Source organism: Gouania willdenowi, chromosome 11, assembly GCF_900634775.1.
Source record: "Gouania willdenowi chromosome 11, fGouWil2.1, whole genome shotgun sequence".
NCBI classification, from domain to species: domain Eukaryota; kingdom Metazoa; phylum Chordata; class Actinopteri; order Blenniiformes; family Gobiesocidae; genus Gouania; species Gouania willdenowi.
The window spans coordinates 50,575-68,534 of NC_041054.1; the positions used below are offsets into that span (position 1 = coordinate 50,575).

The 17,960-nt window shown below is 37.8% G+C and overlaps 1 protein-coding gene across 1 annotated transcript; it reads right to left on the reverse strand.

Moving 5' to 3' along the window:
• Positions 1 to 6,877: 6,877 nt before the first annotated feature.
• LOC114471788 (zinc transporter Slc39a7-like) lies at positions 6,878 to 17,469 on the reverse strand. Its single transcript, XM_028460705.1, has 8 exons — positions 17,335 to 17,469; positions 15,532 to 16,035; positions 13,994 to 14,162; positions 12,729 to 12,809; positions 12,538 to 12,660; positions 11,932 to 12,021; positions 10,002 to 10,198; positions 6,878 to 7,240 (listed from the first exon to the last, which is right to left on the reverse strand). Exons 2-8 carry the CDS (start codon positions 16,027 to 16,029, stop codon positions 6,986 to 6,988), a joined length of 1,413 nt encoding a protein of 470 aa, XP_028316506.1. The 5' UTR covers positions 16,030 to 16,035; positions 17,335 to 17,469; the 3' UTR covers positions 6,878 to 6,985.
• Positions 17,470 to 17,960: the final 491 nt, after the last annotated feature.

Consider the following 17,960-nt stretch of genomic DNA (forward strand, 5'->3'; position numbering starts at 1 on the left):
TGGGCCCACCGGCTCGACCTGGCAAGCCTTTCCGAGGCGGAGAAGGGGGACGACCTGTGTTCCCGGCTCCTCAGGGCGCACAGTTCAAGAGCCCAAAACTTGGCTGTGGTTCTGGAGAATCTAAAACACCCTCCTTTTGAACCGCTCTGGGGAGTGTCTGTTCGGATATTTGTGTGGCTGCGAGTTGGTCCGAGCCCCTCACTTTCGTCCGGTTTTACCGGCTGGATGTTTGGCATGGGTGGTTCTCCTTCCCTGATTGGTATGTTGCACCTGCCGGCTGGTGTAGCGTGTGATAAGCTTGTCTGCAATACGGGAGCTACAATAATTCCATAGTGAGACGTTGAAACGAATGTTATGAAATAGAACATTAGGTTATGTATATAACCCCGGTTATATGAATATGAGTGAGATGTCCCACCAGACAACCCTTCTTGCCGCTTGAGTGAGAAGTGGTTTGTCTTTTGAATACCATGTGTTTGCTGTTGTTTTCTATATTATTTCGGTTCTCGTTTTGTGTATATTTGTTATTGTTTTGTGTGTTTTCTAGTTATCTGGTGTGTTTTTGGAGTATTTACATTATTTTAGTTGTCTTTTGTGCATTTTTTCTAAATTTTGTATGTTTTTGTTTCATTTATTTTTTTCAGAGACTAGTTTCCACGTGATTATGATGATGATGACGATGATGATGACGACAACGATGACGATAATGATGATGATGATGATGATGATGATGATGAGACTTATGGGTGGAGAAGAAGTAAGTCAGATATGTCTTAATTATCAGGACTAGTCAAAGCGAGTCAAACTGGTCGCTGAGTTTTTGGGTGTAGATGCTGTTTACCTAAATTAAATTAATCAGAAGCAATCATTTCATCAGGTACAAATGTGTTCTGCCACAGACGTCTAACCCATCTGTAGCGTCAGATTGCATTTTCTGTGACTTCACATTCAGATCAACCATGTGTGAATATTTTCTTTCAGTTTAAATTTTAAATCTACAGGTTCATATTTTTTTCCCATCATTCATGACATGAAATTAATTTCACATTTTTTAGATTTTTAATATGCAAGATCTCATTATGCAACATATCTACCTTCATTATCTACCTCGCACACATCTATGGACACACACATAGACATTATATACGTAGATGGGTGTCTACAGGGCGGCCATCTTGGAGCAGTGCCATTCCATCTATAGAGGAATGATGTGCTGACATCAGATAGATAGATAGATAGATAGATAGATAGATAGATAGATAGATAGATAGATAGATAGATAGATAGATAGATAGATAGATAGATAGATAGATAGATAGATAGATAGATAGATAGATAGATAGATAGATAGATAGATAGATAGATAGATAGATAGATAGATACAGTAGATAGATAGATAGATAGATAGATCAAAAGGAACCCAAATGAAATCAAAATAAAAATTTCACCCATTAAGCCTTTGCAGTCGACGGACGTGCCGATGTGTCCTGATCACATGACCAATTTAAGACAGCACAGCGGCCAGATGCAGCCTCACAGTGACCATTTAAACTTGTGTTAAAAGTGAAGACTCAAAACTATATACCAGTTTTTAAATGATCTTGATAGACCAAGTAAAACAATAGTTATGATAGATTAAAAAAATGCTGCACTTCATTTTTGTTGCGTTCAGTATAAAAACAAACAGTAAAGACTTTTTCCTTCGCAAAGCAAAATTCTGTTTCCTATTGGTGGAAAATTACACAACATCAACCAATCAAAATTCGATGGCAACTGATGACGTTTGGTTGCTGAGGAAGCGCTTCTTTAATGACAAACGCTGAGTGCAGTGGCACAAATTACTCCCTGGGCGGGGCAATCTCCATAACACCATAGAAACGCCTGCGTTCAGGAGAAATATGAAACAGACGCTGCACAGACTGAAAAAAAAACTTAAAAAATAAGGAGACGTTTTCTAGTTTCAGAAATGTCCCTCATTCCACTTCTCATCGTTATTGACTCCGTTTAACCATTTTCTGTCAACATTTTACACACTGTTGTTCAATAAAGCAACGTTTAAAGCAGATTGTAAGTAAATATCTGCAGCAGATACCACAGCACACTTTCACAGGTGTGGAGAAACACATTCCTCCATGATTAATCAGGAAGGATTATCACAGGTGTTAATTATACTGTACAAGTCTAATAAAAAAGGTTATTTTCAAAGAGTGAAGCATGTATAAGAAATAGAGAATTGAGAGGAAAGCACGAGTGTAAAGAGTCACTAATGGAGCCGACTTCTTCACTCAGAGCGGAGGATCACTGAGAGCCATTTAACGCACACGCACGGTGCACTGCATTCTCATCATTTTTGAGGACAGGGAACATGTGAAAGACTGTATCTCAGAGGCTCCGCCCCCTGAGAAAGGTTCAAATAAAGACACTCCCATAGTCCAAAGGACCTGTGTCTAATGTCTATGGTCCATAGACATTATATATGTATATAATGTCTATGGTCAGAACAATGTGCATCATCATCCACTGGTTCAGAGACACAGATGATGGTTAAAAAGCCTCTAAAGGCTGACTGAAGTACAAGCTCCGCCTCCAGGTGGACCACACCACAGGGTGTGATAGGCCACACCCTGTGACGTGTCCCCCTGTGGACAGGATGTGTTTGTTTTAGTGGCACAAATAATCTGTAGCATCTGATTGTGATGTTTTGTAAGCAGTCGTTTTAGATGATTTGTGAAAAACGCCCGAGGCATTTCATGCTTTTTTATGTAATTCGTTGCATATAACTTGATTTTTTTTTTGGTAAACTTGTACATATGTTATTGATAACTACACTTTGTATTTGCATTTCCATTCATCAAATCAGTTCGTTAAACATATTTGTGATTTTCACAGTAAAAAGACCTTTTTTTTTCTAGTTGAATTTGGTATTTTGATGTAATTTTAAGTCCATTATCTTTATACAGTATGTCAAAATGATCAATTACTATAAATCCATAAAGCTGAAGTTGCACTGAAAAAAGAAATGATACCAAACAAGGCAAGTTAAACTGTTTTTATGGTGAGATAAAAAAGTAATCATAAATCCTGGACTCCAGAGGGTTAAACCTGTTGAGGATATACAGTACGTATCATTTTCATACTAAATGCAAACAAAAAGGGTTATAAACCATTTCATATTCATTATTTTATTTATTTAACATTTAAAGTCAGTCCGAAAACAAAAATTGGGGAATGTACACAACAGGTTAAATATATATTTTGCTCCTTTGTGACTCTGTATTTTTTCAGTGGTGTAACTCACACATCAGGTTAGGACACTTTCCTATTTCTTCACTTTTCAAACTGTTGTCATGGCAATAGTTTGAACTTTGAACATGTATAAAGCTTTGTGTTTTCTTGTTTTATAAAACACTTATTTACTATATAAGTCGGTGACATTTGATCCACACACACATGATAAACTATTTTATTGCATTAACTACATATCACATGCATTTTTTCTCTTTAAATCTTTAACATGTTTTGTTGCTTCAACATATAAGTGAAATGCCCATGTTGCTAATAATTATATAATGTAGGGTAAACAGTGTTATTAACTGTGATATTAATAAGTGTTTTTTTATTATTTTAAATTTCGTGTGCCACGTTAATCTGAGTCTGTGCCCCTGCCGTGGCCCCCCAACCAAGATTTCCTAGACCCGCCCCTGTGTGCTCTGATTTTTATTGACAATGTTGCTTAAGGCTATGCATTGCATTTGACAATTATTATATATTTGTACTACTACTGTATCAACGTTATTCTTATAATTATCATTATATTCTCATATTATCTTTTATTATTAATATTTTATATCATAGTTGCTATATTATTATTAATACATTACATTATTATATTACCTTATAATATTAATTATTATTTAATATTGTTTTTATTATTGTATTATAGTTACTGGATTCTTATTAAATAATTTTGTTATTGCTATTATGATTATAACCATTACTATTATTACTGTCACTATTATATCCATATCATCATCTTAATTATTACGAGTACAGTGCCCATAGGAAGTATGTATTCATATGGTGGGAGGAGCTTAAGTAGAGTTGTCAGTTATGGCCAAATGAGTATGTGTTTGAAGGTTGGATGTACATAGAGGTGTACATACTGTACTCTGTAGTACACAGACTTTGAAGGCATGTGTTCACAGCACAGAGATGCCCCTCCCCCTCATGTCCGGTCTAACCTGCGTTCAAAATAAAATTTAAAATAAATGTTTTGCATCATCAAATAAGTCCAAAATAATGTATGCACACACTCAAACTATGAGGAAGCTGTTAAAAAAAGTTTTTTTTGAATAACATGTTATGGTTTCATTTATTCAACTTTTTTTTTTTTTCAGGAAATGTACTTTGATCTCCTCACATGTTTTGTCTTATTTCAGTAAATCTCCTGAAAAAAATGTGCCTGAATAAATAAAACCTATTGTTAAAAAAAAAAAAAAAAAAAAAAGGAACTATCAAAGCGATCAGCAGATGCCTTTGAAGAAAGTAAGATCAAAGTAATTTTTCTGAAAAAATGAAACCATAACATGTTATCTACAAAGAAGACAAAAACAACAGTCCAACGTCATTAATGTGTCTTTGATCTAGTTTATGTTGAGGCTTAAATGCAAATCAGACACAGATTTAGACTGAAATGCAGGAATCTCGGGTTATAATTCACCATCATTTTAATCCTGATATGAAAAAAAAAGTTGTGATGTGAGAAAAGACAAACTGAAAATCACCAACACTTGTCAAACTTTCCCATCATCACCAATAAAATCAATGCTTAACAAAACCTAAAAAATTACAGTAATACACCGGACCTGGAACTAGTAGTTACAGTAAAAGCTACACGATTAATTTCTCTGCATTGACGCCTTTGTTGTTTCAAAATTACATAATATCACTAACAATCATGTCATGAAAAGCTCTTACTTTTATTTAGTGACATCACTTCAAGTCTGACATGTTGGTGAATGTAACATAATGCTAATTTGTTGTGATCGTTAATCCATCACCATGTACAGTACACTGATGATATATTCTAATAATATACAGTAAGTTGGCTTTCACTGAGTGCATATTGATCCCAGAGTTGTGTAACGAAATAGAAAATGATTAACTTGTCATTTTATGTATGAAAGAAAGAAAGGACATTTTATTAATATTTAATTAGCTATTGCATTTTTCTAATGTATTTTTTTAATTACGTTTTTATCTGAGGAAGTGAAAATATAGAATACAGTTGTTTGACATTGTGTGATGATGTTTTAATTTGAAAAAGAAAAATTTCAAAAAACTACAAAAGAAAAAATAATTTTAATTCTATTTATTATATTTAATTATTACATTTTTCTACAGTAATTTTTTTAACTAGATTTTTATTTGAAGAAGTGAAAGTATTGAATACAGTTTGACATTATGTAATTGTGTTTTAATTTGAAAAATAATAATCTAAAAAATTACAAAGACGTAATTTTTTTTAATTAATTACTAGACATTATAGGAGACCAGTAGCTAAGACACGCCCACTCTATACTATAAAATCTGCAAAGAACAAGCTATGCTACGCTAACTAGCGACTTCTATCCACTATTCTCTCAGTCCAACATACTCACCACTGATTGTAGAGTCCACAGGTTCTTATAGGAGGGGGCGGAGCCAACAGTGACACATGATGGTCCGCTGACATCACAGGATTTCGTTCTCAGCCAATAGCAAAGTTCAACAGCAATAGCCAGGTTTCATTTAGACATTTTATAACTAAATACGACAAATTAAAATAGTTTGACTAAAATGTTGTGAGTTGGACCAGATTTAATCAACACGACTTCATCACAAATATCTTTGTTTTCAGCAGAAAAAGGCGGTTTTGGGGTTTAATAGTTATTGTTATTATATTCCTGGTTTAGAGGCCCCGCCCACTGAGGTCAAACAAACACTGGCAAGAAAAGAAACACATACAAGTGTCAAACTCAAGGCCCGGGGACCAAATCCTGACCCTTTAGAGCATCAAATTTGGCCCGCAGGATCTAAAATGCCAGAAAACATGAAACATTAGTAATTCAGTTATAAAAATACACACATTCAATGAATATCCACAATATTCACACGCTTTCATCACATGACGGCAGTCATTTTAAATCACAAATTGTTGAAAATTAATTATTTTTTCCAAAATCCTGCAATTTTATTAAAATTATTCCACAAAATGTTTCCCAAATTGAATAAAAAATTAATCACAAACTCAGGGAAATGTAAAGTTGTCTGTAACTTCTCATTGCTTTGCATATACTGTATGTATTTATAGCGACACTTCCCGTTTTCCTGCCCACCTGAGATCAAACTGGTCCGTATTTGTCCCTTCAACTAAAATATGTTTAACACCCCGTGGCGTAAAAAAAAGCTTAAATGCCTCACATTGTGTTTTAAACATTTCCATTTATTGTGTTCTATGTACGAAAACTGGCACTGAGCATCTTCAGTTTGACAAACAGGTTCATCACTGAAAACACCTGGAGGAACACACACACGCACACGCACACGTACACACACGTACACACACACACACACACACACACACACACACACACACACACACACACACACACACACACACACACACACACACACACACACACACACACACACACACACACACACACACACACACACACACACACACACACACACACACAGGAAGCAGGCAGTCAGGTGGAAGAACACGACCAACGTTTCCACCACATCTTCATCACTTCCTGAATCGCAGACGCTCAGTCTTTCAAACGTGGACGACAGCGTAACAAATGATCCGTGGTGTTGCTCCCATAATAAAACACATTTAGTCATCTCAATCTCAGGGTGAAAAGCTCCGCCCCTCTGACCTTTTCACCTTTGGTCACCCGCGTCCGTCCGTCCGTCCGTCCTCTGGGGGTGAGGATCCTCACTCGTACTCAGCGATCAGAACCATCATGCCCACGCCAAACAGCAGCGCCAGGATCTCCATCAGTGATTGGCCCAGGCTGGAGCGCCCCGCCAACAACTCTGGGAGCACCGTCACCGTGGCGATGTAGACGAAGCCCCCGGCCGTGAAGGGGAGGATCCAGGCGGTGGCTGCGGCACCCACGCCCTCAGCGAACAGGGAGCAGGCGGTGCCGGCCAGGGCCCCCAGAGCCGTCAGCAGCTGCAGACACATGGCCTTAGAGGAGAGATGATCAACAACTGTAAAAACACTGTAAAACATTTCATCACAATGTTTGTCTCCTCATGGACACAAACACACACAGGTTGTGCAGCTCAGACACTGAGGGAACAAATGAGAAAAGTAGCCAATACTTAAAAACCTTAAAATGTTTTATCAACATTTATGAAACATTGTGTAGAAGTCAAACTAAAAGTGTGCAACACCAAAAAATATTCAGATTAATCAAACCGTGCAGAGCTGTTCATAAATCACAGCCCACAGAGAATTTATTGTTTTACAAATGTTCTTTTTTTTATATTATTTTGTAATTATTTTTTGCTTCTTTTTAATCATTATTTTTGCCCACAGGTATTTTTTTTCTTTTTTAAAGGGTATATATTTATCTATTTATTTGTTTTAATTTTGTCTATTTATTTTTTGCCCACAGAGAAGCACATTTTTTCTTTAACTTTTTAATAAATTCATTTTCGTTTTTTTATAATTTTTTTGCCCACAGAGAAGGTTGTTTTCTTCTTTTTTAATTATTTAATTTAATTTATTGATTATTCTTTTGCCCACAGAGAAAGTCGCACAGCTGAACTCACTTCCTGTCCCGCTCCCTCGACACGCCCACATTTTTACCATGAATGTTTTTCTACTAAACCAGCTGCTGACCAATGGGATTCCACGATCCATCGTGTCAGAAAGACGAAGAAAAAGGAATTTCAGGAGGAGGAGGAGCTATTTGTGAACGACTGTTGATTTTGCTGATCACAGTAGTGACATCACCGATAAATAAAGTCTAGGTTTTGTAAAAGCCACACCTTCACAGTATAAACTCCTCACGTCGGGGAGGTGTGGCTCCACGGCAGAGCGTGCACGTTACAGTGTTAGTAACATCCAGAGCCATAAATGTAACGGTACTAATAAATGGCATAATGTTGCAGTTTTAGTTTTCTCATTTTCAGTTTCGGCCAATAATTGTCATTTGGGTTCCCTAGTATCATAAATATCTCTCTTAACTTATGTTATATGAACCTGTGTCTATATAAATGTAACTGGAAACTCAACATGTATGTAAACATTAACTAAGAATGAGCGAGTACAGCATTATCTGTATCTGTAGCTGTACTCAGAGTGGGCGGGGCCTAACCTGAAAGTGGGCGGAATTTAACCCAGGTGTGGGTTGGGTTGTCTTGAAATGGGGGCGGGGCTTTAACGGTATGTAATTCTAAGCATGCAATTGATATGTGTTGATCAGAAATTGTTTTATTTCTGATTAGAAAACTATCAGATATAAAACTAAGCATTGAGCTTCAGATCAATGGTTTTGATCATAATAAGAATCAAACTATTTACAGAACAAGTTTTAATTTGCAACAATGAATACAACACATGCGGTTGCAATTATGAAGTAAAATGTGATGAACAACAGTTTTCATACTCAACATAACTTTATTTATTTTCCTTGATTTTTTTTTAATGATCCGTGTCATTTTTTTAGGTTTTTTTTTTATTATTTCCACACCAGGTGTGTGTGTGTGTGTGTGGTTTAATTTGTAATACTAATTACACCACTGCTACCTTTATTTTTCTATGAAACACAACAAGACAGTGTCAGACAGTGTGTGAAGTCAAAAAAACAGGTTAGAGCTAGCTGATGGTTTACATAAAGAAATAAGAAAAACTCAGACGACCAGCAGAGTCAGAGAGAGGGAAAGTGTGTGTGAAGGTTAATATTATTCATACCATTACTACCTTTATTTATTTTATGAAATACAGCAAGAAAGTGTCAGACACTCAGTGAAAAAGAAAAGAAATCACCGACAGGCAGACAACGCGCTCTGCCAAGAACCACGTCTGAGCAAACCCACGTTTACCAGAACTCTACTGGTTAATAAGAAGTATAAACCAAAGTAAAAACAAACCTGAAGCTGTAGAAACCCTAAACGTTAACGGAAAAGACCCGCAAACCTGAGTGAAGAGAGGTGTTCTGTGTGTGAGCAGAGGGGAACACAGCAGCAACACATCTGAATGTGTGTAGGGGCGGGGCCTATCACAGAACGCAGACACAGTCAGCTACCCAATGAGGATTTTCATTCAATCCTGACTCCGCTGCTGCTGTGATAAACACACACCTGAAGCAGCGTTTGTCTGACTCACAATCACAATAGCCGCTTAAATAGCCATGTGTTTTACTGTAATGTGCAGTTTTTTGGATGAAAACAAGAACAAGAGTGTGTGGATAGCAAAACAAAATGTCTATCGACACGCCCACTCTCGCATATGCATGAAGGCCCCAAAAACAGCCTGTTTTTAGGAGCATCATTAAAGTGACCTTTCGGAGGCTAAAACTCTGGAAAACAGGCGAGTTTGGGAAAATAAACCTCAACTACTGTTGTTTGGGTTCTTATAACAAATGAAGATGGGTGAAAAAAATAGCAGAATACTGGACCTTTAACTCGAGTTTATTTCTAACTCCTTTTTTTGTTTTTTTGCGCATGCATGATCAAAAACTAATTCTAAAAATTAAAATGTCTTTGGGGTCGCCAGTAATTCTTGATATCAGAACAGGGTCACCGTCCAAAAACGTTTGTGAACCACTGCATTAAAAAGGAAAAGTCTTATTCTGTCAGTTTAACAGTTCTACATCAAATATTTTAATTTAAAAATGTATTATGTTTTAAAATAATGTTTCTTTTTTCCTATAAAATATTGTATGAATCTCGTGAGCCCGTCCTGTACGTGAGAAAGTTGGGATAAAGTTGGTGCTCACCTTCCTCTTGGTGCAGCCGGACTGAACGAGGATGGCGAAGTCTCCGATCTCGTGCGGCACCTCGTGGAGCAAGATGGTGAGCGTGGTGACGGCGCCGACGGCCGGGCCCACCAGGAAGGAGGCGCCGATGGCCAGGCCGTCGGTGAAGTTGTGAGTGAAGTCTGCAGCCAGGTTCAGGTAACCCGACACCTTGATGTCTGCGTGAGTCAGAGACAGAGAGAGAAACTGTTAGACAGCGGAATCCACAGAAATACCAACAGCAGAACGCCAAGAAGCTGAGAATTGTTAAAGTAGGTCACAATGTTCAAAAACAATAAGACAAAGAAATGAATTACAGCTATGTACAGCTTTCACACATCAGGTCAAAGTGGGAGCGTGACTGAAGCATGGCTTGGCGTGCTGCCAGAAGGCTTCACTTACAGACAGCTTTAGTGACGCCGCAGGCGCCGCATTAGCTGAAACTAATCTACATTTAACAATGACCTAAATTCATCGTCATATTTAGAGTCATTTTTTAACTGCATTTATAGGTTTGTTTAAGTTGCCTATATTCTGGTGTTTCCATTTATTAATGTTTTGAAGCGGTTGGAAACAAGCGTTTATATACATTTCAGATAAATCGATAATAAAGGCAGGGCCTCATTGGTCGATAAATCAAAAATAAAAAAATTAATTAATAAAAAGGTTGAAAGTTTGCTTTCATCTCCACCATAAAAGCTCTGTTTGGTGACATTTTGCGCATTGCATTGTGGGATGTTGGAATTATAGACGAGGAAAAACGGGAAAAAACTAGAACAAAAATAGAGTCAAAAAACTAAAAAAATCCCAGTCAGAATAAAGGACAAACTCTTCTATGAATCCTATGTTAAGCTTTGTTTTCTTCAGACGACTGTGCTTCAGGAAATTTACTTTGATCTCCTGACGTGTTTCGACTGTCAGTCTTCTTCAGAGGCGTCTGCTGATCGCTTTGATGTTTCCTTGACTTCCGTATAATTATTTTTGAACAATATGTGTACATATTGTTCAAAAAGAACATGCTAGAGGTATTATGCAGAAGTCAAGGAAACATCAAAGCAATCAGCAGACGCCCCTGAAGAAGACTGGCAGTGGCAGCAGAGCGTCAAGAAGCTGATCATTGTTTAAGTAGGTCACAACGTACAATAATCAAAAAGATAAGAGATACATTAAAGCTATGTACAGTTAAAAGTGCCAGCGTGCCTTAAGCATGACTCAGCACAATGTCAGCGTGCTTCACTTACAGACGGCTTAAGCGAGCGCCGCAGGCACTGCAATAAATCAAAAATCGACCCAAAAAAAAGTTTGAAAGTTTGCTTTCATCTCCACCGTTAAAGCTGAGTTTGGTGACATTTTACGCATTGTATTGTGGGATGTAGGAGTTGTGTAGACGAGGAATAACGTGAACAAAATAGAACAAAAAGTGTAAAAAAACTAAAGAAATCCCAGTGAGAATGAAGGAAAAAACTCTTCTATGAATCCTATTTCAAGGTTTATTTTATTCAGATGACTGTGCTTCAGGAAATGTACTTTGATCTCCTGACGTATTTTGACTGTCGACTGCCAGTCTTCTTCAAAGGCATCTGCTGATCGCTTTGATGTTTCCTTGACTTCCTCATAATTATTCCAGCAAGTTTATTTTTTATTTTTTTTGAATAATACAGTATGTACACATATTGTAAAAAAATATTACGCGGAAGTCGAGGAAACATCAGAGCAATCAGCAATTGACAATCGAAACATGTCAGGAGATCAAAGTAAATTTCCTGAAGAACAGTTGTCTGAATAAATGAAAGGATAACAGATTACAGCACTAGCTGGGATTACTTCTATGAATCTGTCTATGTGACAGATGTTTTATGATTCAGACCTGATTAATCGAGCTCACAGAAATGAAGGGTTTGCAAAGTCGTACCTGAGCTCTTTGTCTCCTTCTTTGGTACTTTTTCCTTTTTCTTCTTTTCCGTTTCCTCCTCTCCGTCGCTGTCCTTCACTTTGGGAGCAGCTGAAATCATCAAACACAGATTAACCAATTGTTTTTATTTCTTTTGATTTAATCTCTAACAATAAAGAATTCAGGAGCTTTAAGAGCGATTGTTTGTTACCAACGTAATTTCCCACTGTGGATGTTTAAAGTAATGTTTGTATTTGATTTCCTGAGAAAATTCATTCTTTCAATATTTTTCATCAAAAAAACTCAAAGTAAAAGAATCCATGATCTATTATTAGAAGTTTGATGCTAACTTAAGTAATTCCAGCAAGTTCATTTTGTCATCTTTGTGAATAATATGTTAGGTTTCATTTATTCAGACAACTTTTCTTCCGGAGGTTTACTTTGATCTCCTCAGATCAAAGTAAACTTCCTGAATAAAAGAAACCAGAATATGCTAAGCTAAGTAGTAGTTATTCCTCACAATCAAATCCGGAACTGAAAACAGGTCCCCGACCCACCAGTTGAAAACCTCTCATGGACACATGGTCATTGTGTCAAACAGCGGGGGAACAAACAGGTGAACGGTACCGTGGGAATGTCCGTGTCCGTGTCCTCCCTTCAGAAGACGGACAAATTTCTCCACAACCAGGAATGCGATGATGCCCCCGAGAACCCAGAGACCCACCGACATCATGTGACCGTGGGCCGCTCCTAGGAGAGAACGCCAGTCACTCCAAGCATCATGGGAGTTATTAGGGAAAAAAAGAATGTGTGCGTACCATGAGAGTGGCCGTGATCATGTGACTCCTCAGAGGCGTGAGAGTGTCCGTGATCTCCGTCTGAGTGATGAGGGTGGGGCTCTGTGACGGACAGAAGGTCAAACGTCACAATGTGTTCTGTGAACTAAGAATATTTTCTGAAAATTTTTAGCCCATTGTTGCTTATTTTTAGAGTTTTTCTGCAACGACAGCAAACTTTCCATATTTTAATGTATTTCCATCACTTTTTCTTGCCATATTTTTGCTACTTTTCTGCACATTTTCTCCACTTTCCAGACATGTTCAGCACTTATAAACCCTTTCTACCACTTTTCACCTAATGTCACACACGTTGACCCATTATTGTCACTTTTAACCTCTTTTCACCATATTTTATGCTTTTTTTTGCAATTTAACCACATTCATGATTCGTCATTCCCATTATTTACCAGTTTAAACTAATTGTTCCAATATTGACACTTTGAACCATTTTCACCACTTTTTCTGTCTGTTTTTATCCACTCTAATTTTTAACGGTTAACCAATTTCTGTGGTTTTTAAAATCCCATTTCACCACCTTTTCCACTATTTTTGGTCATTTTGAACCATTTTATTAGTGATTAAAACCAGGATTTCCATCTTTAAGATGACTATAATAATAATAATAAACGTTCCTGGATAACAGTGGATATTATTCAGATGAATAAATAAATGTGGTTATCACAGATTCATAGAACAATGGACCATCATTTTACTGACTTTATGGATGGACCCCAAAAATCTCTCCTTTATTCCCCCTTATAGATGGTCCTGTCTATAAGGCCACCTTCAGCTACAGTGGGGGTCCCCGCTCTCTGGGACCTTTATTTTGGGGTTGAAAAGATTAAGAACTACTGGTGTAAAGTAATCTCTGCTGATTGGTTGGGTGAAGACCACATGGTTCTAACTCTCACCTATAGACACAGGACTGGTGCATAAAAATGTAATGTGTGCAGAAATGTCATTTTCCTGATAATAGGTTTTAATTGACGTGAGGATTATGATGTGGGGGTCCCCTTTAAAGAGTCCCTGGATCCAACAATCTAAAAAATTAAGCCACTTTGTGATGTTTTGTCCATTTCAGAGCTTAAACATCACCTTTTTCACGTGTAAATAAAGAGCTGCATATCAACCGTTATAACTGACGTATTGAAAACTGTCAGGATGCATTCAAACAACAGGCTTTAAAAATGGAGATAATGGTGAGAATGAAAGTATAGCTGTTGGTGTGTGAAAGTGAAGCCCACCCAGTGCATGAGGGATGAGGTGCAGGAAGGCGTCTCCCAGTAGGCCACCTGAGGCGAAGCTCAGCAGCACCTTCAGCAGGTTCTGGTGCTGGTCGCTGTTGGACTGGACGGGGATGAGGAAGAGGATGAGGAAAGGAGCCGCGCTGATGAGCAACGTGGCGCCGATGGCCTGTGAAAGGTATCAACATGTGTCAGGCTGACCAATCATCGCAGAGGAACGCACAGGAAAATACATTATGAGTCACTTTGAACACAGCACGCAATAATTGTATCACCACTTCAGGGCAGCAATTACAGCAATCCTGTCATACTTAGCGATCATTGAAAGTGAACCAATAAAAGCCTTTTAAATGAGTCAGCACACACGCACACACACACACACACACACACACACACACACATACACACACACCCAGCTTAGGTTAACAAAGCTAAGCAGGACGTTATATCCTGGCTACATTTCTCACCACGCTGCAGCTCACTGGTCTCTCTGGCCCTCTAGTGGCCACGTGTGTTACAGCAGAATAAAATGAAGAGTAGAAACTGAATCCTAAACTGTTTCCATTACAGTTTTTAGCAAAATAAAAGTAATATTTCTAAAATTTCAACAAAGAATAATTGCGTTTTGAAGGTGTTTCCATTGATGGTTGTTTTGGGGGAGGAGCCTGATAACTCTGGTGAAATCTCATCCTTGTTGTTTCACATCTACTGTGGCACTAATGATCATGATTAAGTCTAATATCTGAGTCTCCTCTTACACGTACCGCGCCATGTTTTCTCAGAGAGAAGTGGTCATGTGACCAGGTACAACTCGTCCTGTCACATGGAATTGTGTAAAGAGTGTTTCTATTGAGCTTTAACCATACATTTATATATGGAAAAGTCTGAAAGGGTTAACAAAACCCATTATGCACCATATTCATTTTATTAACTTTTATTACACGGCACCACTGCCTGTAAACATACCATTGTTTTAGTTGCTTTTTTTTTGTCAAAATGACAATTTGTGCTGATTTTTGTTGCTCTAAATAATCAGGAAAAATTAAAGATCGATGTAAACCTATTTGGTTTAATGAAAGAGGATAAAAACAGTTCTGACCTGAAAAAAAAAACAGTGACCTCAGGGGGGCGACAGTTCCAACTCTACGGTTTCGTTGTAGACAATGAAGCAGAGAAGAAGAGCTCTCCTAAGTGACCTTTACTCTCCCTTAAACGCTCTGGTGGCTGAAGTTAGAGAGTAATCATTATTTTCTGCCACTGAAAGCCGTATCCATGTGTTCATCACACCCAAACTTGACTATTGCAATAATAATCTGTTCTGTTCTGCACATCATCAAAAACCTTTCTAAACCGTAATATCATCAATTTTCTGTAGTTACCTTTATTGTTGTGTGTTCCTACTGCTAAATGTCTGAGTTTTTGAAAAGTGCTTAAAAATAAAAAGTATTATTATCATTACCACACCAATGTAATCGCAGTGTTTTGTAGATGTTTCCATAGAAACAACAGCTTATGAACAAAGTTGAAATGATATTAACCTGAGTCCAGAGCTCCAACGTGTCTCTCTTCTGTGACTCCGCCTCCCTCTTCACTCGCTCTGCTCCGTGTTCGCTCCCCTCCTTGTGCACGTAAATGATGTCCTCGTGATGTGCATGTCCGTGGTCGTGTCCATGCTCATGATCGTGTGCGTGTCCGTGGTCGTGTGCGTGTCCGTGGTCGTGTGCGTGCCCATGACCGTGTGCGTGATGCTCCTCCTCCTCCTGTTCTGCGAGGTTAGCTTCTGCGCTCCACTTGCTAGCTCCGTGGAACATCTTCACCTGTGAGCCGTGCGAGTGGTCATCGCCACCCCCGTGGTGGTGACCATGGTGATGGTCGCCTCCCCCGTGGTGGTGACCGTGGTGATGGTCGCCTCCCCCGTGGTGGTGACCGTGGTGATGGTCGCCATGGGAATGGCTATGGGCGGAGCCTGGATGAAAGGCTAACAGCAGCGCGGCAGATGTAGCCAGTGTCAGCGCTAAGAGACGTGCGGCGCCCATGTTCTCCTTGTGAAATACAAGAATAAAGTACATTTATTATCACAACCTGGCTTCTCTAATATCACATTTGTCTTGTTGTTGGTCCAAAAATTCAGAAAACATCCAGTGATTGGAGTCCATCCATAAAGTCAGCAAAATGATTGTTCTATGAATCTGTGATAACCACATTTATTTATTTATTCATCTGAATGATATCCACTGCTATCCAGGAACGTTTATTATTATTATTATTATTATTATAGTCATCTTAAAGATGGAAATCCTTGTTTTAATCACTAATAAAATGGTTCAAAGTGACCAAAAATGGTGAAAAAGGTGGTGAAATGGGATTTTAAAAACCACAGAAATTGGTTAAAAGTCACAAATTAGAGTGGACAAAAACAGACAGAAAAGGTGGCAAAAAGGTTCAAAGTGTCAATATTGGAACAATTATTTTGAAACTGGTAAATAATGGGCATGAAAAATCGTGAATGTGGTTAAATTGGCAAAAAAAAAAAAAGCATGAAATATAGTGAAAAGAGGTTAAAAGTGACAATAATGGGTCAACATATGTGACATTAGGTGGAAAAGTGGTGGAAAGGGTTTATAAATGCTCAACATGTCTGGAAAGTGGAAAAAAATGTGCAGAAAAGGAGCAAAAATGGGCTCAAATTGTTCATAATAAATATTCTTAATTTATTGAAGGCATCTAGCGATCCAAAATGGGATTTTTATTTCTAAATTCCTTGATTTTGTGACCAATGTGTGTAATTTTTAGAGAAATCTCGTGACATTGTTTATGAAAAATTGCAGGATTTGGAAAACAATGAGGCGTTCTTCCACAAATTAAGATCGACAGTTGCAAGCTCCTGCAAATGTTGTGTAGTTTCATTAAAATGTATGTATTTGTAGATGGTAATTTACACCATGTTTATTCTGTCATTTTAACTTTCTCTTTCGGGCCACAATGGATGCTCTGACGAGCCGGATTTGGCCCCCGGGCCTTAGATTTGACACAGCTGTAGGATCATCCTTTACCTGTATCACACACACGTCACCAACACACACACGTACTGCTGTGAATGGCTAATAATGTGTGTTTGCCGTAGGATTAACAGAGAAAACGTGATTAAAGCCCACTGTGTGCCTGTTTGTTTGTGTTTACACACTTTAATCTGACAGTAAACAGTCAAACATCATCAGTTTCTCTCTTTTCTCACCGGCTAATCTGGTGAACAATCAACTCGTTAGCTGCACAACTTGTAGGCTAAAGAAACATAACCGGCTGCTAGATGTTATGAAGCTTATAAAACACGACGTTCTTACCACTCAGTGACAGAAGTTTGTTCCCTTTGTGTCCCTGGAGAACTCTGTCCTGCCGGCTAAAAGTGCTAAAAGTGCTAATGCGTCTGTCTGAGCTGCTACTGACGTGGAAGATCTGCTGGTTTCCCGTGTTAGCTGGTGATCACTTCCGGCTGCGTTGTTGGTTGCTATTAGTAACAGGATGTGACGTGTCTTCGGCAAACTTTTCAGTTGCTTGTAAAACGACATTTTTGCGTATTTATCGTTGTCATTCGTTTTTATTTCAGGGACATGATACAACCAAGTAAATACATTTTAAAAAATGTATAATTAAAAATAAATAAAGATAAAAATAAATTCAAAATGTGTTATAGAAAAACTAGTTTAACCTGCAAATCTGTAAATCCTGTTTATAGCTTTGTTAATTTTCAATTTTTATTTATTATTATTATAAATAAATAAATAAATTATTATCATTATTATTATTATTAAATAATTAATTGTCAAAAATTCTGTAAATATTTTGTTAAAAAAACTATTTTATAACTTGTTACAGTATCAAAGTGATTATCAACGTGTTTAAACATAAAACGCACTTCATAAATTATAGACTGTTTACAAATGTTGCTGCAAACCGCGTAGTTTAAACC